General features: G+C 40.1%; 1 protein-coding gene across 1 annotated transcript; it reads right to left on the bottom strand.

The window, feature by feature from the left end:
* Positions 1-708: 708 nt before the first annotated feature.
* On the bottom strand, positions 709-18,684 carry LOC143326725 (protein-serine O-palmitoleoyltransferase porcupine-like). The gene is made up of 13 exons (XM_076740550.1): positions 18,520-18,684; positions 17,794-17,936; positions 17,254-17,446; positions 16,597-16,640; positions 15,759-15,940; positions 15,541-15,671; positions 12,923-13,048; positions 10,038-10,138; positions 7,741-7,817; positions 7,269-7,332; positions 6,906-6,991; positions 1,557-1,664; positions 709-1,146 (listed from the first exon to the last, which is right to left on the bottom strand). The coding sequence occupies exons 2-13, from the start codon at positions 17,927-17,929 to the stop codon at positions 1,045-1,047; spliced, it is 1,350 nt and encodes a 449-aa protein (XP_076596665.1). The 5' UTR covers positions 17,930-17,936; positions 18,520-18,684; the 3' UTR covers positions 709-1,044.
* Between the last annotated feature and the right edge of the window lie 5,453 nt (positions 18,685-24,137).

Genomic DNA, 24,137 nt, shown 5'->3' with positions numbered 1-24,137 from the left:
GAGTTTCCTTAAGTTCTTTTGAAAAGATTTTTTTTTTTTTTTCATTTTTGTATGTACTTTCTTCACCAACACAGCAGCAGCTCTACAAGTCAACAGATGTCACCTTGCTTAGTGGAGGCCTCCTATAGTAGTTAGAATGCTGGAGTCAGGCTTGACTCGGAGGAAGTCAATACTTAAAAAGACAAAATCTTGCATATCAGAGAGCTCAGGAGTGTCAAATTATCCAGCTCTATGTGTATTGGTACAAGACATTGCTGTAAGTCAACATTGTGGTTGGCCACAGTGGAGTAATGAGAGGTACATTACATATACAGGATACACCAACAGCTTAGAAAGCACTGGTAGAACTCATCTTAGGACCTGGCACACTGAGGTTCACAGTGTCCCTCTTGGTAATAGTAATTGTATTAGAAATCTTACACTAAGATCTAAAATGATGATAAACTTGAGGGTGTCCCTGCTACCTGTAATGACACCAGGCGGGTGGGACGAATCACTAAAGTGTATGTGCAGTGGGCTGCACATTATTAAGTAAACTTAGATGCTATAAAACTTTTTTGGCTTATGCTAGGTGAACAATTTTCAGTCAAGTGACCAGTATCTAGTTCTCACAATACATCCATGATAACAGACAAACAAACAAACAAAAAAAAAGATTTGCCTGAACCCTCCAGCCTCCATACACCGGAGTCAGTCTGGCAGCAGATAATCACAAACCAGGAGCTTGTTTGCATTTACAGAAAGATTTAATAGAAAAAAAATACACAAAAGAGATAGCAGCAGTAAAAAAAAACAAACAAACAAAAAAGGTGGAGGTATGTGCTATGTTCTCTCCATCTAACCATCGCTCTTTCTCAATCCCAAACAGGTCTGAGGAGGTTTGTTTATCAACTCCATCTTCACATCCAAAGCACCTTCTGTCCATCTGTGAAAACCGCATCAGCACAGATGCAGTTATCCACCTGTTCTGATATTCACTGACACAAACCCACTGCATCATGAAGTATTTGGTGTCAGCTGGCCTTTCCATCTGCTCGAATTGCGTCACTGAATTAAACGATAGAAGACCCAGCAGGCAAAGACAACCCAGTGGCTGGCCCAGTTCAGTTCAGACCACCTCTGGATGGTGTGGATGGCAGCGTAACCCTGCAAACAGAAGGCCCCCCCGGAAAAAAACACCCATATGGATAAGAATTGTAAGCCAAAAGACACTCTCTCAGTCTCATGTGTCAGTCTGTGCAGGCCTGATCACTGTGGTGTATGGTGCTCTAACTTCTCATCTCTAGTACTGTTTCATTTAATGTTTTTGTAGCCACTTTCATTTTGGATCACTGTTCAGCTTCCATCAGTTAAACTCAACACTTCCTGCACAGATGTTTCATGTTAAAGGCCTTTCAGCAACTCTGAGGGCACAATCCCACCCTTTGTAGAATGGCTTTGTAGAGTGGCAATCCCACCCAATGTACATCAGTATCCTACACTATATCTTGTTGACATTAATATGTGGCATGTAAATATTCCTTTTTCCTTGGGCTCAGTCCTCAGGGTCCCCTTACCTCTTCCACTTCCTGTTCAACTCCAGGATCAAACATGGAGCCCAGGTAGGTGAGGTGGAAGATGACCAGGAAGCTGAATATAAGGTTCACCAACATCACCCAACAATCCTACAGAACAAAGGAAAAAGAATAAACCGTGAAACAGCTGCAAGAACATTTTCATTATGCCTCTCAATCTTTTTAACCCTTAATACATCCTGAAAATCTTGTCTTTACTGACTCCCTGTGGTTTAATATCTCACCTTGCTGCAGTGAATGTAGATGTTTACTCCTGGACCCTGTGACATTATTACTGCCTGTGGCTGCAGGTACAACAAAACACATTTCTGACAGAAGGGAAAAAGGGCTGAAACTTTCAACCAAAGAGGTCAGCACACACATCTTTCAACCTGGTGTTAATTTACTCTTTAAAGCTCCAGGACACTTATCTAAAATGATGTGCAAAGCATCTGACTTGTAACAAATATCCAACAGTTAAAAACAGCAGTTCTATTTTATTTGCAGCCAGTATCATGGCTGAGATGTTCCACAATTCCAAAACCTTTTCTACCCATTACTCATTTAGACAACAAAACATGTATAAGGACCCAGGGTTAAAAACTATAAAACAATAAAATATGACAAATCTCACAGGTGATGACATTCATAGCCACATGTCACCAACCACTGGCTGTTGTGGTATACATATCATACAGTATATGGTCTTTTGTATTTTTTTTGTAATTTTGCAACTGAACTGAAGGATTTGCCTGCTATTGAAGCAGTGGATATAACCAACTACTTGGTCATTCAGATGTCCGTCTTCTCTCAGGACAAAATGAAAACATGCAAAAGTATGGAGGCATACATCTCTCTTGTTAGCGGTTGGGTCCATGACCTCAGTGGTCCAGGATGACTGTTGTTTTGTTTTTGCTTGGGTGAGTAACTTTTATTGTTGGTGCTGAATGTTATGGTTGTTTGCTAGGTTAACTCAATTCAATATTCCTTTATTAGTTCCGCGAGAAATTCCAAACCACTCACAAAGGTCTGCTAAAATGCCAGTAAAGACATAGATTGTCAAGAAACAAGGCAGGATACGTTCACCTATCTTGTGTGAAAATGTTAACGCCAATTTAACAAGTTGCACATAACTATTATTTTAAATCTACAACCACAGATTTAAAACAATAGCTCCTATTACATTATTTCCACCATTATCTGACACGGTCCTCCTGACCACAGACGGTTAATGAGCCATTTTCTCCAGCATTTTTCGGTCAATTTCTTTTATTTTTTACTCTTATGAACAACAACTTTTGGTACTCAACTTTTGGCATGATTAAACTGAGCAACCGCAAACCAAACAAAACATAGGCATTTTGAGTGTGTGTGCTTTCTATGCAGAAAATCACTTCCGGCCCTCCATCTGCTGTTCGCCCCACAACAAAAGAGTGATGCAACGTCATATGCCAACAACCTATAGAACAACAAGATAGGAGAATTAAATGTGGACTCTTAAAACATCAGATCTAATTACTTAATATCAGATTATCATATTGATTTATTTTATCTTATCTTTAGTCTAAATGAACTCACTCCCTCAAAGTCATTTTAATGCTCACATTCCTCCAGGCATTGGCCGAGAAGGGGGAGTTGCAGCCATCTTCAACTCAAGCCCATTAATGAACCCAAGTAGCTTATTAATCATACCAAACTCAATTCTACCTCATTCAAAGTCCTTGTTTTTAGTCTTTCACACCCAACCCAAAGAACATGCCAGCCAATTCTATTTGTGATAGTGTAGCACACTCCTGGTCCATATTCTGAATCCTTAACTGAATTCTGAGTTTTTATCAAGTTTAGTCCTTAAAACAGATGAAGTAATTATTCTAGATGATTTCAATACTCATGTGGATGTCAATAATGATACATTTGAAGTCAGAAGATTACATACACTTAGATTTAAATCATTAAACTTTTTTGTAACCTCTCCACAGATTTCATGTTGACAAACTATAGTTTCAGAAAGTCAGTCAGGGCATCTACTTTGCGAATGAAATATTTTTTACTGACCAATTATTCCACTTCTAATTCAAAATATCACAATTCCGGTGGGTCACAATTTTACATACACTAAGTTGACTGGGCCTTTAAACAGCTTTGAAAGTTCTATAAAATGATATTATGACTTAAAATTCATCCACAGGTACACCTCCAATCAACTCAACTTATGTGAATTAGTCTGACAGAAGCTTCTTAAGGCCCACCTTCAAACTCAATGGCCACTTGGCACACTATCACTGCGCTGATAGCGTGCCAACAAGGATAGAGAAGCAAACATTCTTGAGACTGAAAATGGAGACACTGATTAATGACTGTCTAACATGATGGAAAATGGATGGTACATACAAAGTGATCTGTGGGGCATCGGAGCGGCAAGCAGCTGTGCCAGCTGTCATCTCCGAGAAAAAAAAACTGTCAGCAATGGTGACCACGAGCGAATGGTCCTTCTTGGAAAAGGTCAGCTCAGTGTAAATGCCTTGCCTTTTGGGCTTAGTGCTGAGAGTGAGTCTTTAAAAATTGGTAGAATGGTGGCCCTGTTTTTGTTGTTTACTTAGGCCTACTTGTGTGAATTTTACTAGACAAATGCAAATCTGTCCTAATATTAACGCATTATGCATTTGGCTGTACTTCTTTTAAAAACCTTCTCTGTCAACTGCACAAGCAAATGCCATACAACCTGAACCACCAGCACTGACAGAGATAAAGGCAAAGGTACTTGAAAGGAAAAGGGCACATTTATGCTGCTGAACAAAGCTAGTTATCTGGATCCACACTTCCATCGCCTTGTTCATTCCAAAGAGGAACAAAAGCTTGAGGTGCAGGTGGTGATATAGGAGGAAATGAAACATGTGAATGTGGCAGCTGCAGAAAGCACAAGCAGTGAAGCCTGTGCCCGCCAGCACTGAATGCCTGTTCAATACCATTAAACTTCAATTAGCCTAGCCTAATAGTCCAGCAGGGTTTTATTGTTTGTTGTTGTAAATATAACCAGGCTAAATTGGGACAGAAGTCTGGATATTTAATTCTCTTTGCAGGAAACTCTTGCCCAGCAATGATGGAAAAATATTATGAAATTGGTCATTCAATCCAGTATGAACTTATATAAAAATTAGGCTATGGAATAACATACCAATTTGGAATCAGTTACCAATGCTGACTAACCCCGAGAGACAGCATCCCCACCAACCACAGGGCAGAGAGAAATTAAGTTTTACGGTACAGAACAAAAGACATTTTTTGTTTATTTTGTAATGAGTGTGTCGGTATGTAAGTCTTTTAAAAGACATGTTCTGTAAATAAATATATCCATACAAGTAGTTTTGTCACACATTGTACTGGTTTTCCCTTTGATGGACATAATGCGCAACCTATGTGTTTTTTTAAGCAGGAATATTCAAACATAATATTTGGCCAATTTGGACAACCCTACTACAATTCAGTTGCATTTGTATTTGGAACTTGCTTTGTGTTGCTTACCTGTTATGATTTGACATGAAAATGTTTGGCCACACAATTTCTGTCACTGTGAACAGCTGAAGGAGGTAAAACATAACCTAATTTCCCAAAGTAAAAGATAACACATTTCTTCAATATTTTAAGCAATATTTGGTTTGTAGTTTTGTGTGTTTTCCCATCTTTTACAGTTTCAAAAAACAGCCTGAAGCAAAGGTTTGGGCACTCTGCTTGGCCAATCTTAAGTAACACTGCCTTTGCAAACTATCACAGCTTTTAAAAACGTTTTGTAGCCAGCTAAGAGTCATTTAATTCTTGTTTGGGTGATTTCGCTCATTCTTCTACAAAAGGCTTCTACTCCTCTGAGATTCTTGTGCTGTCTTACATGCACTGCTCTTTGAGGTCAACAGGTTTTCAATGATGTTTAGGTTGGGGGACTGTGAGGGCCATGGCAAAAACCTTCAGCTGACGCCTCTTGGGGTAGTTCACTGTTGGTTTTGAGGTGTGTTTAGGATCATTAATCTGTTGTTGATTAATTCTTATTAATTCTTATCACATTCACTATTTTTACAGACAGTGTGATGTTTACTTTCAGATTTTGCTGGTATTTAATTGAATCCATTCTTCCCTCTACTCCTGAAATGTTGCCCATGCCACCACATGCAACACAAGCTCAAGGCCTGCTCCACCCCCATGCTTAAGAGTTGGAGAGGTGTTCTTTTCATGAAATTCTGCACTTTTTTCTCCAAGCATAACTTTGCTCATTGCAGCCAAAAAGTTTAAGTTTTTCAGTCTGTAAGTATTTTCAGTCAGTCAGTTAAAATATTGAAGAGGATGTTTCATCTTTAACTTTATGACTTCTGGAGATCAATCAATATTCTACTCACTTAATTTTCACAGTTAGAAGAATTATGACTGTGCTGAAACTTTTGCATGCCACTGTATATAAATAAAACTAACTTGAAAGGTCCAAGGGGCTGAACATTTTTTAAAAGCACTATACACATTTCACTGTGACTGCTGTAACTTTGTTGGCAAGTGTAAACTTAAACTGCTCATTGGCAGTTAAATAAACTCATCCCTCCCTCTCTCTCTCTCTCTCTGTCTCTCTCTCTCTCTCTCTTTTAACATCCTAGCAACACACATGCACACACACGCACACACACACACACACACGCACACACACACACACACACACACACACACACACACACACACAGAGTGAAATATAGTTGGTCATTCATGACGTTGCTGAGGTTGAGTTGGTATATGTCCCACATAATCACATAGTCCTCTGTGTATTGATACAAACCTTACGTCTGATTTGTTGTGGGGCAGAAGTAGCTCTGTAGTGTTCTGCTCATTAAGGGCTTATCTGACTCAAACACAGAGTTTATGTCTGTGAGATACTTCTGCTACATTTACACTCTATGTGATATTTGTGCATTGCCAGCTTGCACCATGTGGCTATGTTTCTGCTGTCTCTGGTTTTTTGCATCTACCAGAAACAGTTCTGTCATCCGTATCTAGACCAGACAAATTCTGTTATTAGCTTTCATTTTATGTTTTCTGTAACTTTGAATTGATATAAATATGAAGACATACAGTAAAATTCCACATCAAATTTCCCCTACAGCAGCATGTCAACTGTAAACTTCTGTCTGAAAACAGTATATATGAATATGATGGCGTTTCTTTCATGCCCCCCATAACTGCATTACAAACAGATGCAAAGAATTTTATACAGGCTGCCAACGACATCTTAATGTATGTCTGTGTGTTCTGATTGCTTTTCATTGCTTTCCACAGCCGACTGGACTTTGCTGTATCAGCTGAGTAGAGCTGAAGTTGTACCTTCTTGTGCTGATGGCTGCAGTCAGAGGTACAAGGCCTTGACAGGATACAGGCACTGAAGATGGATGCAAGCTTCTTTCTCAGAACTGAGGATGAGAAATAAAATCAACAACGTTGCTCATTGGGTGTGAAGACAAACTGGCTTGCTTTTATTAACACTATCACAGTAGTTCAACAGTTAATGAGTATGCACCACAAATGCTAGGGGCATAGAGTCACCTGCTTTAGAGCAGACTAGGATCAGTCCACTTAAATAAATTAAAAGTCTAATTTCTGTATCTTGTATTGTAAATTGTGAAAGAGAATATTATTCCCTGTCAATGGTTTAACTTTTTAAAGTTCAAGCTGAAAAGTTATTCATACCATGTTCAACATATGTGATGAAGCCCAAAGACAGCAGGACAGCTCCCAGGTGAAAACTCAGACCCTGGAGAAAATAACCAGCACACTAATTTCAAGCAGTGATTGGCACTCATTGAGCATCTTACAAATGTGCATACTGCCAATATGCAACACTAACCAAATTCATTTTCACATGCAATTGTCATTACAACATCAGCATCTTCATTCAAATATTATAGTGTTTTCCACAAAGTAAAGTAAAAGTACAGAAACCTGTGTGTTAAACTCCAATATTCTATCAGTAAACTGTTAAAGCCACAGCACAAATGGGTGGCAGGAGATAACTTATCATGTGTTCCCATATTGAAGTGACTAAAGATGGACTCGCAACAAAAGAATAACTGCCTGTAACATGATTGTAGTATACTGTATAATAAAATGGTCACCAACACTCTAAAGAGCTCTGGATTAAAATGTGCATCATCTTACTGACATGCAGTAAGGCGCTGGCTGTATATGTCACCAGAATGGCAGGAAAAGTCCCCAGTTTCATGGCATTTTTAAAGACATCTGAGGAACATGGAAAACAGAACACAGTAAACATACAACATAATGAAAATACATACAGTTTTTAACGGAGCTTTAATTAAAACTTGTAAATAAAAATGGTCAGTCTTTTAGTGTACCAAATGAGTTGATACTCATTGAAACCACAAAATACCAGCCAAATTGTGTAAATACCAGTGGTTCTGCATCTAGGAATGCACCTATACCAATATCGATATCGGGTGCAGTACTGTGCTCATATACTCAAAAACTGTAATCGTAAAACTACTCCAATACAACCGCACCTTATACCACTTCACGGTGATGCGGCTTTAACTCGTCAGTTGAGGAGGTAGGTAGAGGAGAAGTAATGTCAGTAGTTTGAAGTTCTTTTAGGATAAGCGTGGATGACAAAAGTAGAATAGAGACGGTTGAAAAGTAGCTTCTTTCACAACAATAAATAATCTAACAATAATGTGTTATTGTTAGATTAAAGAACCAACACAACACAGAATTCAAGGAGTTTGCTAATTGTAGCAGCAGGAAATAGAAACATCAAACTTTGCAGCAAACACTGGAAAAGTGAGAGAAAATGTTGATCTGTATGCATTCTTATCTCATTGAAGCTGCAGTAGGTAACTTGTTGAAAAGTAATTTTTTTGTCACATTTGCCAAAACTGTCCCTATGCCCAGACAGCAGTACATGACACGTGTAATCTGTGAAAAAAATAACAGCTCCATTGGTGCCACCTACTGCTCCTACTGCCATTTGCAAGAATCCACCGCGCCCGACACAAAACAACCAATCAGAGCCAGTGGAATGTCTGAGGGAGTGTCTGACATCTGTCAGTCACTACTCACACACGCTGTGAATCACCCACTCCCTCCGCTCATGCTGCCGGCTGCCGCTCAGTCAAACAGCTCTGTGAGTGGCGTCAGGAGGCTAGTGAAAGCAATGGCGGAGCAACAGCCACCCGCAAAGGTGAAACTGCCCATACCGCTGCTGCCAACAACAGCATATACGGCTAAGACAACAAATAACCATAAAGCTATTATGGTTATTGTTACAGTAACACTCCGCAGCGCATACAGTATGTTAGCGATTGTGATGTAGCAGCTGGGCAGAGTTAGCTTGTTTCCGACGCTAAGGCTAACGTTACTGGTTGTCACGCCAGCCACGCAGATGCCGCAGGGAGGAGGGGCATGGAGGCAGGGAGTGAGTGCAGCGGAGAGGGAGGGAGAGTGACGTGAAACTTGTGATGGTTCAAATCTTCAGGTTAAGTCTGCTCTCTTCTCCATCTTACCTACTGCAGTTTTAATGCATGTTACAAACTCCACATCTTCTCTCTCCTGTAGTTTCATGCTTTCTCTTCTCTTCTCTTCTCCTGCTGCTTTCTGGACATATTTTTGGCTCCAGAGCTGAAGTCTGGATCTGTGATTACAAGCGACCGACTGCCTCCATGTTCCTGCTCAATGCCTGCTGCTACAATTATTATTATTAGTCCTATAATTTTTATTATTATCACTATCACTACGAATTCCAAGTTCAACCCACAAATTTACATTGGATTGAGGCCAAGGCTTTGTAGTGGCCACTCTAAAAACACTGTCAATTTGGAAGACGCATTTGTGACCAAGCTTTAACTTCCTGGCTGATATCTTGAGATGCTGCTTCAGTATATCCACATAATTTTCTCCTCTCATGATGCCGTCTATTTTGTGAAGTGCATCAATTCCTCCTGCAGCAAAGCAGCCCTCCAACATGATGCTGCTACCCTCATGCTTCACGGATCTGATGGTGCTGTTCGGCTTGCAAGCCTTCCCCCTTTTTTCTCCACACATAACAATGATCATGGCCAAGCTGTTCAATTATTGTTTGTTGTTTATACCTGTGTACTATTGTTTGTACAGATGAACAAGGTGCCTTCAGGTGTTTGGAAATTGCTCCCAAGGACAAACCAGGCTTGAGGAGGTCCACAATATTTTTTGCTGAGAAGCGACATCATTACCATTACCATTATGTCCTTACTATTTGAAAGGTAGATGTTGCATATATGTGAAAAATTTGGTCTGAAAATGGCAGTAGTAGGAAAGATCAGGAGAAATTCAAATATATGTAGGAATTGTCGGATGGACCAGTAACCAGAATCTAGCAGGCTAAAAAGACTGTGGGGCTTGTTGTTCAGTCAGCAGTGTTTAGTAATGCTTATGTCTTTATCAGACAGAGTGGGGGCTGGGACTTACAGGTTTTCAGCCATCGGGACATGGGGATATTCCAGGATGTCACCACCAGGACCATGGAGCGAGGCATTTCCACACTGAGAGGTTTCACCACACTTAAATCCCTGCACAGTAAACACACAGATACATAATACTGGGGAATATGGTATTAGGGATTCACTCATTTCAAGAAATGGGATGGCGTTTTCCTTCTGGGTGCCAAACGGCAGGCAACCTGTTGCAGAAGCTATTACTGTTCCTTGTTTCTGAACTTCTGTCGACTTCACACGTTTCTGAATCTCAAGCACTTTAGATAAGCCTGTTTGGGCTACCGCAATTTTTTAGTTCTGGTGTAACTAGTGGTGGGTATGTGAGGTTTTAGGAAGACTTTCTTGCGTACAAGTTACCTGGAGACTGGTCGCTTACACCTATGATGTGCTATTGACTACCGGCGGGGAGCTGGAGTTCCTTTGGCATATATACCAAATGAGATAAGGAGACACTGTTAAATACTATTAAAGCTTCTCTTTCAACGAATAACAGGGAGTTACTCATCGACAGGGCAAATGATCTAACCGCCGTGTAGAACGACCAGTGTACCTGCAGGGAGTGTGGGTTACTCTGTTTCACAAAGATGTGGTTGAATGGGAATACATCAGACCACCCACTAGACTTTAGACTGCTTCTCTATTGATCCCAATTTGGGAAATTACTTTGCTGCAGTAGCAAGCCAGCTTTGTGCTAGTACGTTAAGAAGAGAGGAGGAGGTCTTGCTGTCATTGTTTACTCCAAGTGGTCTGGACATGTGACTGCAAAGGAAGGGATTTGAACTCCTGATATTGAACTGATGGCGGTAGGATCAAAACCATACCACCTTACCACTGAAGTACCTCACGTGCCATTGGTGTCATTCTTTACACTTCACCATCTGCTGTGGCATCAAACACGAGTGACGCCATCCACACAATCATCACAGGACTTCAAACACAACATCCCAGTGCCCTACCAATAATGAGTGGGGATTTCAATCATGCTCTCTCTCCTAACAAAGTTCAAGCAATATGAAAACTGTGGGGCTGCCCCCGACCCCAGAAAAACTAAACACAGCCATGTCTTGTGAACACTCCAATCAGGAGCTTCATCTTGTCATTGGAGCAGGAACAGTACTGTGTCAGGGGGATGGCTGCAATGCTAACTGTAGCTGCTAGCTAGCTCAGTTAGCTGTGCAGCTAACTGGGGGGAATGTTTGTATTTACACTGTAAGTACAGAACATTTAGACTGCAGAGAGTGGGAAGTTTTCAAGCCCTGGGTGGGGGAATATTGGCCAGGAACTGTGCCAGAATAAGCACCAGAAACAGAGATAGGGCAGCATGCAATGGATGTGAGCTCGGCAGCCTCTCAATGAACTGAGAAAGAGACAAGGTGGGTTCAGGCAGGGAACAGAGGAGGTGTGAAGCGGCAGAGGAGCCAGTTTGTGGCAAGATAATTTTTAAGTATCCATCATACATTGTTCTTAGAAGTCTGCAAGTATTTATTTTTATGAAGCTGGAAGTTATCTATTTCTGTGTTTTAAACAACAAGATTTGTGTGATGTTATACTGTGTTGAAATAAATTAACAAAATGTTCAGTCTCCTTGCCGGTTGCCCCGACACATTCAGAATCATCAATATTAACTGTTGTTGTTAGCATTGTCATTAATAGGCGGCTCGTTATGGGTGTACCCCCAAAATATGATTCCGTGGTGGATATTACTGTATGGCCTTAGGAACACTTTCAATGATAAATATAGATCGTGGAGCAACCCATGCTGCCAAGATGACAACGCCTTTTTCAGGGAAGGCCTTGCTTATTGCAGTGAGACAATGTCAAACCACATTCTGCACGTATTACAGCAGCACAGCTCCGTAGTGAAAGAGTCCTTGTTCTAAACTGGCCTGCCTGCAGTCCCAACTTATCGCCCATTGAAAATGTTTGCCGCATTATGAAATGTAAAAAATACAACAAAGGAGACCCCAAACTGTTGAGCAGCTGAAATTGCACATCAAGCCAGAATGGGAAAACATTCCATTTTCAGAATTACAGCAATTGGTCTACTCAGTTCAAGTTGTTAAAAGCAGAGGTGAGGCGACAGAGTGGTAAACATGATCTTGTCCCAACTTTTTTGCTGGCATCAAATTCTAAATGAGGATTTAATGATTTAATGAGGATCATGGACTACCTGACTGGCCTCAGGAGTCTCTGAGGTTGTTATGAGCAATGCTGGCGCACCTCAGGGAATTGTATTGGCTCTTTTCCTCTTCACTCTTTGCACCACAGACTTCCATTTAAACTCCAGTTCCATTTTCTGACACGAAAACTTGTTGGATGCATCAGCAAAGACAACAAGGAGAAGTACAGAGGACCAATAGATAACTTCATAATATGTTGCAACAGCAATCATATGAAAGACAATATCAGCAAGACCAAAGAGCTGGTGGTGGACTACCAGAGAACCAATAGGCACCCTGTCCCAGTTATCATCCAAGGAGAGGAAGCAGAGAGGGTGGACTGACACAAGTACCTTGGGGTCTAAATCAATAAAAAAATGGACTCAACACATAACACTGACACCCTATTAAGGAAGGGGCAGAGCAGACTGTTCTTCCAAAGGACAGTCAGACCCTTCAGTGTGCGGAATAGGCTCCAGACTTTAGTTCTGATATGTTAGTTCTCTGACCTGAGACCCTCCTCCAACTTGGCTAATTATGATACATGACCAGACCTTTTAAGTTGTGATAAAGAACTCTGAAATATTTGCTAAATTGCTTCATACATAAAATTAATTATTACATACATTACTACATCACATTGCAGGATATATCTCCACTATCCTCAAACTCATAGCAGCTCAGCCTCAGTTAAACTTACCATCTGACGTTGTCTTTTTCTTCAGTAAAGCCTGCTCCAGCCAGCATGCTGGTACCTTCACTGAGGTGACCCACGAAGTAGTTACTGAAGTGGAAGGACACTGCATTCTCATATGCATGCAACCACCTGTGCAACACACCACATACAAGTCAAAGACACATAATGTCTTTCACTAATCATCTTTGTCAGCCATTAAAGGTTTTACAACATTCATATCTGAGAATTATTTGTACTCGCTGTTGAGTTGACTAACATCAAACTAACACTAACATGAATGTAATGCTATGTTGCTGCTGAATAGCAAAGTTCTGTCATCAGACCTTCCTCAGCATCTGAATGCACCACCAGGTAAAATTAACAGATCACTTTGTGATTTTAATACTATTCAAACTCAAGTAAATGTGATGTAAACCAGTGCAGACATGTGAATACATTAGTGTAGGAAAAACAAATTTAAAAATCACAACTCAACTTGCATAAATTGAGAAATGACAGCCAGTAATGTGGGTAGGTTGAGAACACTACACCATTAGTATGGTCCTTTAAGTTCCATACTCAGTTCACATGATGACACTTCAAACATCTCAATTACAATTGAGGACACTCCATCCATTGATGAAGGCCATGAGATGCAGTTGAAAGCTCCAGAAAAAGCTAGTGAGTGGTCCTTGAGTTGAGAATGTTTTTGTCAAATACCCGATAGTGGGTTACTATAACATCACACTCCTCAGCGTCGTCAGCATCAGGTTTCTGGGGATTGGGTGGTGGGTGGTGGACATACAAATGCTGGAGGAAGAAGTATTCAGACCCTTTACTGAATTAAAAGTACTTATACCACACTATGAAAATACTGGAGTAGTAACTAAGAGTCCTGCATTCAAAATCTCACTGAAGAATTTAAGTATTATCAGCAAAATTTGATTCAGAGTATCAAAAGTAAACATACTTATTATGCTATGATACTATTACATTACCATTACATGAGCAATTAAAGTTGTCAGTCAAGTGTAGCGCAGTAAAAAGTACAATAATTGGTTCTCAGATGTCGTGGAGTAGAATTATAGTGCATAAGTTGCATAAAAAGGAGACTATTAATACTCTAAAATACAGTACTTGAGTAAAAGTACAATAAAAAGGATCGTGACACCAGAATCCAGAGTTCACATCCAGACTCCTGTCTGCGATTACATTTAGGCAACAAAAGCACTTTGGTTAACCCTAACCCTTACGGAAAGATCGAGTCACTGCTTACTCCTCCTGTATGAAAACAGACCAAGATCTTCCCCTAACCTTAACCACAGGACTTTGCTAGCCATTGCCTAAACATAAACATAAAAATGATTGCACGATTGTCTATTTTGGAGGAAAACAAATGAAATACTTTGTCAGTGAACATTTTACTGATACATACATTATCAACATTTTTGCAACTTGCCAGGTGCATTAATTAAACCAGTGGTACTCAACTGGTCTGGCTTCGGAACCCACCATCACCCCTTAATGACAAGCCGCGACCCAAATTGAGGGAAAAAGAAGGCACTCCCCTGCATAAAAAATCCACTTCAAAATAAAAACACAGGATTTATTACTTAACATTATTTTTCCCAGGCAAAGGCCTGCAACCCACTGAAAACGGGTCCCACCAGTTGAGAATCACTGTTCTATACCAGTGGTTCACTGGAACCACTGGTTCATTGACTAACATAGCACAAACCATAACAACATATCTGCTGCGGTTGCATTCTGAGATTTTTGCAAGAGAAGGTGGCTAAGCTGTGAACAGTGTTTCTGGTAATACATGACCATGTAGGCATACAGGACGTGTTAAAGGATGTGCAATACTTGTGGAGCTGGTGACACATTTTGAAGAAAAGTGAGACTGTCAAAACCACTGATATTTCCAAAATGGTTCTACAAATAAAAAAGTGTTTTAATTCAATTGAATCTTATCAGGCTGCCGGTTTATTTTATCTGTACAACACAAAGTATCAAACATTTCAGAAGTCACATAATGTAAAAACAGAAAAAGTAGTAAAGTACCAATTGAACACTGGTGCCATAGATTTGAGAACTGGAGCTCTTAATGATTAAATAACATTTTAAATAAAATGTGATTTAATTTGTGTGTGTTTTTTTTATTTTTGTGTTGCAGTAGTCATACAATGTAGGAAAATTACTTGAAAATAAGGCAGTAGTGTTCCAGCCAGAACAGCCGGGTTCTTTCCAAAAAAATCTGGCACACACCCAGGCCTGAGCCCCTGATCACACCACTGGTAAAAAGGACAGTCCTGTTGAACTGGTGTTTGGAGAGATGTGACATGCTTTCTAGCAGTATGACTATAGTGATAATGGGAGCAGAACAGCATTTTCTTAAAGACATGATCCAATAATAAATTTCTCCTGTGCATGTCTTATGTTAAACACTCTGCAGTCGACTTATGACAGCCTGTGGGGAAAAAGCTCTTCATTCTCACCCTGAAAACAAGCTTTACCTTTCTCAAATGTACCTTGGAAGCAGGGAAAGAAAGACAGGCAGTATGTTCTCAAACCAGCATATTGTAAAAGCTTTAGTTAACTAAGTAGAGAGGAACAAAGATTTGAATGAAAATGTGTCTTACTTCTGTGTGACTGTGTTTCCATGGATGGGGATGAACAAAGTGAAGAGGTAAGGGGCAATACAGGTGGAGACCAGGAGACAGATCTGACTCTTCATGAGGCTGAGGGAGGAACTATGCAGCCACAACCAGCTCTGAGGAACAATACCTCATTACTTCCACAGCACTACACATGAAGCATAGCATGCACACAGAGGAAGCATGAAACATCAATTACCCACCAGTTTTCTGCCTTCAATTGCATTCTTATAACTGGAGAAGCTGATCCAAGGGCCAAAGACAACAGTGCCCACAAAGAGAACATAACCGGCAAACTCCACTGGGGAGGGCAGGGTGCCCACTGTTCCTCTGTCCAGGTCAAATGCCAGGGAGATGGCCTTCATGGCCACCACCATCTGAGAGCCTGACACACACAAACACACAACCACACACACATGCACACACACAACACAGTGGAGATCAACTAGCATCATGGCTTGACAAACGGTATAAAGCAGAATCCCTTGTTTTCTGAGTTGGAACAGCACAGAGCACGGCAGCTTGATCCTGAACCACTTCCATACTGATCTTTCTTTCTGATTATATCGCAACATGTTTCATGAATACAATGAAGGTGAAAACCTGCCTCGAAAAATGATTCTACCTGGTCTACAAAAACTGTCCTAACGTCTTCTGTGGCTCTGGAGGGAACTTTCTGAAGCTACTTAGTTGCATTATGTGAATTGCAGGAGGTTTTGGAGCTTGACTCATATTAGGCACTGGAACAAGGGACTGACTTTTTTGAGTAGACATAATTTTGTCCTTATTACAGTGCGATCACACTGCTTGTTGAAAACATTCTTACAATGTGTAATGTTAAAAAAATCTGTTAATTGAAAAAGATCATGAAAATAACCTGTCAAAACACATGTTTTTTTCTTTTTTCACCAAGTGCCGCAGAGGCTTTATGCCTAACATAAAGTAATAGCTGTGGGAACACTGCAGTATTGTAGACAATCAATAAATAAATAAACAAAACTTCCATGACGGTATTCTCAGACGAAATAATGAAATATTTACCTCTTATTTTATGCCAGGTCACCATGTCAATTAAATGCAACTCTCTGAAATGAAGACGTAGAAAATAATATAACAAGACTTGAATTCTATACCATAAACTACAAGGTTTGCAGAATTACTTAAGAAATAAATCAATGGGGAATTTGTACAAAGATACAGAGGAAATTGTAAAACTATATAAGGAAGAGTAGACATTGCCAGTATAATCATTCAACATCCAATGGCATAGTACCATTCCAGCACAAAGAATATTACAACATTACTACTTAACTACTACTTTTATTACACGGATGGTTTGTCGGTACGGCTGGGCATTGAGCCTCATGACTTTTGGGGCCATAAAGTTTCTGCTGTCCATGGGACACAGCTAGCTCCATATTTAAATCTAATTTTTGTTAACTTTAGATGAACAAAAATGGTCTTTACTCTGCACCAATAGCCAAACAAAAACTGAACAGAGCACTCACAAACTGAAAATAGTGTATGAGAGTTTACAACATGACATAGCTGCTGCACAGGGTCATGTTGCCACCATTTGTCGGAGGAACAAGAGGCATCCTCCCTCAGTACAAGTGACTTTGATTGTTTTGTTTTGAAAGCTGTGATAATAAATTTCCGTTTCTAGAACACTATGTGATTTTTGAAGTGTCTTCTCACCCAATGAGGAGGTAGATGAGGATGACAACCGAGAGGAAGATGCCCCTGCTGCTGGAATGTCGGCTGAGGAGCAGAACGAGGTAACAGAGTGCACCGAGTGACAGCACCCACAGCATGTGCAACTCAAAGAACAAGAAGAGGCCGTACATCCCAGCAAACACTGATGCTACATGTTTCACAGTGGACACCCCTCCTGAGGAAGACAAGCACAAAAACACTTGGATAATAAGTCCAGTGGCCTCTTGGTTGAATTTGTGTTGATTCTAACAAGGTGTAATAAATGTCTATGACAAGGAAAACCAACAAACTAGTTTGCAAAATCAATGTCATTGCTATCTTATGTGATAAGGTTGCAAAAGCAACACAATACAATCTTAGATGGGAATAACATTGAAATCAAGGAACATTATCTCAGTATATCAGTGTCAGGCAACATCCAAATTTACTTCCAACTACAGTACAGTCAATATCAACATCGTAGCTAAGATGAACAGTCCTGTGAAGGCTCCTATCTGTTAATATGCAGTCAGCACAGCTCACCCAGTCTGAAGCAGAGTCTGCAGATCACACAGAGCACCAGCAGCCTCCAGACCTGCTGCAGGCCCTGCTGGACTGTGCTGAGACCACAGCTCTCAGCCAGCTGCTGCCACACCGCTAGCCTGCTGGATATGTCCATCCTGCAGCTGCATGTACACGTATGAGCGCGCGCGCGCGCGCACACACACACACACACACACACACACACACACACACACACACTATTGTGGAAACTATGGAAAACTGTGCAAATCAGTGAATATGGCAGGGTTAGATTTAAAGAATATTTACATCAGTGTGATGTGAAGTATGATGATGAAAGTAGCATTGTTATCTCCACCTGGCATAACGCTGCACACCCAGCCTGCCCTGCACTCTCTGTCCCCCTCCTGTATGCCCCAAACACACCTGGCAAAGATCTGCAGTCTACTGAGTGCACTGCTCTACAGTAGGTTCACTTACTTTAAATAAGGGCTGCAACTAACATTAGTTTACATTATCAGTGAATGTGATAATCATGTTCTCATTTAACGTCTCCTAACGTTAAAACCGCTGCCAAGCTAACGTTACACATTTTAGCCAGTGCTCGTTAGTTGAGCAGCTTTCTAATGTCGCTTAGCTATAACGTCAGTTATTCGAGCTTAGGCGGAATTTAGTTCGCGTTAGTTCTGCAAAACAAATCAGAGCTAATTCAGTGATATGTGGCAGGGCCTATCAGTACGAGCTCACCTGCTGTTTGGACAGACCCGCAGAGAGACAGGAGTGTGGCTGGTCTAGATCTCGGGTTCTTCTTCTTCTCGTTGTTACTGTTGTTGTTTTGTTTTGTTTCTTCTTCTTCTTCTTCTTCTTCTTCTTCTTCTTCTTCTTCTTCTTCTTCTTCTTCGTGGTTTTATGGAAGTTAGCGTCCATTACTGCACTACTGCCACCTTAAGGTGGTATTTCGGACATGTCAGAGCCAATAGTAAAGCCGAATCCTTAAAATCCTCTTGAGAACCAAGGAAAAAAGTATCTTTCAATTTCTTTTTTTTTTTTCTTTTTTTTTTTTGTGATTTCCTGCCTCTTTGGAGCTGAAACAACAACTCACAATTGAGGGTTTTGTAAAAATATTTTTAGTTAAGATTTTACAGCATGTCCACTGTAGTGGATTAAACAGAACAAAATCATAATAGGCTGACAAGAAAACAAGAATGTCAATCCATTTTTAAATGAAACTGAACATTTGGCCTGTATCTTTTGTTGAATTACTGAACAAAATTGACATTAATTAACATTTATAACATTGCTGTTATTTTTCCTAACAAAAAGTTGAACTCTGATTCCAATTTTATGATTCTTGACATGTTCATAAACAAGAAAATATATGATTACCATGTTTTAAAAACAAAAAACAGTATCTTAATAATATTTGACTTATCTTTTCTCTTTTCCTGGCATTTGCATTTTGCAGTAGTCTCCACTTTGCCTCAGCATGAAAACAAAGGTTCCCTCATCCCATCCAAACACATGAGATATCATTGGAAAGGCCAGGATGTGCTCTACTGAGCACACCAGGATTTCATAGGGTAGCTGAAATGAGTCAAAAGATATAGACCAAAACCAAATGTCCACTACAGAGGACACAAATGAATAGGCTGGGTCTCAGAAGGATATGACTGAAAGAGTACAAGGTAGCTAGTCCCCAGAAACTGGCTTGTTTGTTTTTCCATGCGGAGGTCAGATGCAAATTGGATTATTGCATTTTCAGTTTTACTCAAATAACACACACATAAATGGGAAATTATAATACTGTTGTAAGATTACATTTCATTTTCAAGTTTACATGATCATTGTTATATAGTTCCCTATGGGCTTCTATATATTTCAGCCTCATGGCATTGATCGCAAACACCCCTTGAATGTTTCCCTGTGATGAAAAGTGTACTTATACTTTCCACTTAGCTCCCCCTCTTCTTAACATACCTGCTCTGCCATGGATTGAATGTAAATGTCTCCCTTTAATTGTGTTATCCCAATGCCGTTGCCACTGTTTATTAACCTTTCTCCATACTACGCCTTTTCCTTTCTTTTGCCTTTTTTTCTGCTTTCTCGTTTCCCAGAATACCCCAATGTGCTCTGAGCCACATTAAAGTAATATTGTTCACCATCTAGCTATTCTTGAGATAAGTATGTTCTCTTGTTAAATCTCACATTGTAATTTGGCCCAGCAACTGCAGTATCTGTGACATCTGTTTGTGGATCCTTTGACCCATCTGTCAAAATCTAAAAACTATATAACTATTCATTGGTTAAATCATCATTCTTATTACTGTGCTTAATCCTGAGTAATACCAGATCTACGCACAGATTTTTTAATACCCAAACAGGTCTGACAGTCCACAACACAGTTGCGGCAAACTCTTTATCATATACTCATATACCCAACATACAGGTAGCACCCATTTTGTGGGATGGCTATCTCCAAGCCCCCCTGGGTTTGACCCAATAAATAGCCACTTGTTGCTTCCGATGTAACCACAACAGCATTCAACTTAGAGTGCACACACTGCTGAAGTTCTAGCTGCTCCTAAACATAATCTTAGAGCCTGAGCTTGCATTATGTGCAGGTCTGCAGATTGTGCTGCTGACCTGTATCTAGTACTACCATGATCTAATGTTAATAATCTCATTAAGGCTAAATAAATATTTTTCAGTGATACAACATCAGCTCCCCATACCAATCCTGTCAGACATCTCATGACATTAATCACTTTTTTCTTTTTTTTTTTACATTTATTAAGTACATGTCTAATATGTCCTCTCCATATTAATCTCTACACTCCCAAAATCCTCAAATTCTCATCTCTTTCTTAGTTACCTCCATACAATTTCAGGCAAGATTGAGAGAGTTTCTTTCTTGTAAAGAACATAGTTTTGTTGTTTTACTTCCACAGATAATTAAAGTCCCTATTTTGTTCCCCTCTTTTCAACTCCAATATTGCATTTTCTTAATTATGTGTTAAACATTTCTCCCTTTTCAACAAAGCCCTGTCGTCTGCAAACAGTGACTTCTCCATATCCACTGGAACATTTATAAATATATCGCTTATCATGACGGAAATTAAAGCGGGACTAACCACACACCCCTGAAGTGTCGTGTTGTCTACCACATACTGGCTTGATAGCTCTGATCCCATTTTCAACTGAAAAGTTCTTCCAAGAAATGATTATCCCAACTAAACATTTTCCCTCCAATTCCAAAGTGCAGTTTCATTGGTAGCCCCTCATTCCACAGCATGTCATTCACTTTCTCAACATCAAAAACACTGCAAACACTCCCTCTTTATTTACTTGTGCCTCCATTTTTTCATCTTCTAAACACAGTACTTGATCCATTGTTCTCCTTCCTTTCCTAAATCCTCTTCGATATAAAGTCCCTTGTGCTTTCCAAAACATACGTTAACCTCTCATCTATCATACATTCCATTCATTTACAGATGTGTGATATTAAGACAATTGGTCTCTAATTTCCAGGACTGCTGGCATCTTTTCCAGGTTTCCTTATTCGAATGACTATTGCTCCTTTCCAGCTCCCTGGTATTCTTGGCTCATTCTACACTTTTGACAAGACAAAATTTCTTCTTAAAGCTGCAGTAGGTAAGATCGAGAAGAGAGCAGACTTAGCCTAAAAATTTGAACCAACACAAGTTCACGTCACTCTCCCTCCCTCTCCGCAGCACTCATGTCATGCCTCCAAGCCCATCCTCCCTGCGGCGTCTGCACGGCTGGCGTGACAACCAGTAATGTTAGCCTTAGCATTGGAAAAGCTAACTCTGCCCAGCCACTACATCACAGTCGCTAACATACTGTATGCGCTGCGGAGTGTTACTGTAACAATCACCATATTAGCTTTATGGTAATTTGTTGTCTTAGCCGTATATGCTGTTGTTGGCAGCAGCGGTATGGGCAGTTTCACCTTTGCGGGTGGCTGTTGTTCCGCCATTGCTTTCACTAGCCTCCTGACGCCACTCACAGAGCTGTTTGACTGAGCGGCAGCCGGCAGCATGAGCGGAGTGAGGGGATGGTTCACAGCGTTTGTGAGTAGTGATTGACAGATGTCAGACACTCCCTCAATCTCTCCTCTGGCTCTGATTGGTTTTTTTGTGTCGGGCATGGTGGATTCTTGCAAATGGCAGTAGGAGCAGTAGGTGGGACCAATGGAGCTGTTATTTTTTCACAGATTACATGTTTCATGTACTGCTGTCTGGGCATAGGGACAGTTTTGGCAAATATGACAAAAAATTACCTTTATACAAGTTACCTACTGCAGCTTTAAGTTCCCCATTTTAAAGGGACATTTTGCCCACCATCCATATTATATTTTCTACCCAAAGCCTCCATGTTTTGTTCTGTCTCTGCCTCTTCTTCCTTCTTCAGGTAAATGAAGCTATGCACTTTAACAAAAGAGCTTGCCAGAATCTCTTGCTTTTCTTTATTCGTTCCTGCAATTTCATTTCCATAAGGCAGAACTGGTTAACTCCACTCCCTTCGATCCCTGCCCATCTTTTTCATCATCCCCCACACCTCTTCTCCCTGCACTTTGGTTCTGATTGAATCACAATACTATTTCCAGGTGTGTCTTGTCCTCCTCACTGCTGCCTGGGCTTGCTTGTACTGAATCATATATTGAAAATTATGAGTTCTTTTGCCTAGTTTAAATGCTCTTCTATCATCTTACCATTAGTATCCGTTCTTTCACTCACACAAATGTGCTGTCTCTTGGAAGAAAGACAGCGCTACTACACCATTCTGTCCTGCTGGTGGCAGCACTGCACCAAGAAGAAGAAAAAGAAGAATATGATGATGATGATGATGATGATGATGATGATGATAGTGGTGGTGGTGACCAGAATGGCATGGAAGCCCTGAAATAATTACAGGCATTGTTGGACAAAAACTAACTTCATCGTGTCGATATGTAGGGGATAATATTATTATCTATTATCTATAATACGTCATAAGCAGCACGTCACTTTTATCTAACGCATGGGCAGTTTCCTACAAAACAAATGGCACAGGGGGCATCGAAAACCTAGTCAAGTCAAGGAAAAGCAATAGCTTTCACTGTCTTAAATAAGTGATTGTCAATGAATGCTTGCTCAAAGTCAATCAATCAATGTCAATCTATAACCCAGTCAACACCAAAACTTTAATTACGAAAACTGCCCTGCAGATGTCACAGTATGACACATTCAACTCTACAAAAACTACCAAAAATCGTAGTTTAAGCACTTGTAATTAAGCAGAACATCAAATCTGAGCATAATCTCAGCATAATCCTTGAGTATGAAAACAAACAATAGAGACTATGGCTTTTGTTTTCCCAACACCTTTAGTTAGAAAAAAATTAAGCTGTATTACTCTCTCATGTACTTATCTCTCTCCTTTTTCTCTCCTTCACTTCCTACAAACACACTCTCCTAACTCTTGGTCCAATCTTCTTCTAGTTACAAACAGAGAAACTGCTCAATACAAACCAATGAGTAAACATTCAACAGTGATGAACTTTTCACAACAGTTTGGGAAGTTAAGATGTTGAAGAGACTCAGCCATAGATTGGGAAACGATCTGTCTCTATGTATCCTGTGCTCTCTTCAATATACAGGAGGTCAATTCTGAGCCACTGGCTGCAGATGTAGACCTATCTGATCAGTGAGCTTTATGCTCATTTTGTCCACACAGACATCAGCTCCTGTCACAAAAGGATGAAATTTTGACAGAACATTTAATGGCTATATTATTTGTGTAGCTATGAAAAACAGGGTGTTAGAATGTGATGCAATGATGTGGTGAGCTGAGAGGAAAGGTTGTCATGGATGTTATGAGTGTTATGGAGCTGAATAATATACAATTTAACCACTGGTGTTACATCTACATCTCGCATCTTGTGTTCCTTGCCTCAATAGCCTACTTGCAAATTTGCACTTTAAATAGAGCACAATTGAGATTCCCCTTCTGTCTTTGGATATTTGGACTGGTGAGTGCCTTTCCTGTAAATATCACATGAATTTTGTGATAATGTTAAGCGTGACATATCAGCAACGTTAGCTCTATGGAACGGCAATATTTAACGTGTTTCCATATGAGCTGTAGCCTTGAAACCCATACATATATTTTCTTGAAAGTATGAAAAACATTACTGAGGAGTACCCCAACATTTTAATCACAATTACATCAGATGTGCACGTGTTTCAACTGAGACCATTTTCATGGCAGCCATATTGACATCAAATAACAGGTAAATTTCAGGTTTTAGTGATGACATTAATTAAGGTTCCCTTCCACTGCTTTTCCACAATATCATGTGCCCT

Source organism: Chaetodon auriga, chromosome 10 (genome assembly GCF_051107435.1).
Source record: "Chaetodon auriga isolate fChaAug3 chromosome 10, fChaAug3.hap1, whole genome shotgun sequence".
Lineage (NCBI taxonomy): Eukaryota > Metazoa > Chordata > Actinopteri > Chaetodontiformes > Chaetodontidae > Chaetodon > Chaetodon auriga.
This window is presented reverse-complemented; position numbering and strand designations above follow the sequence as displayed.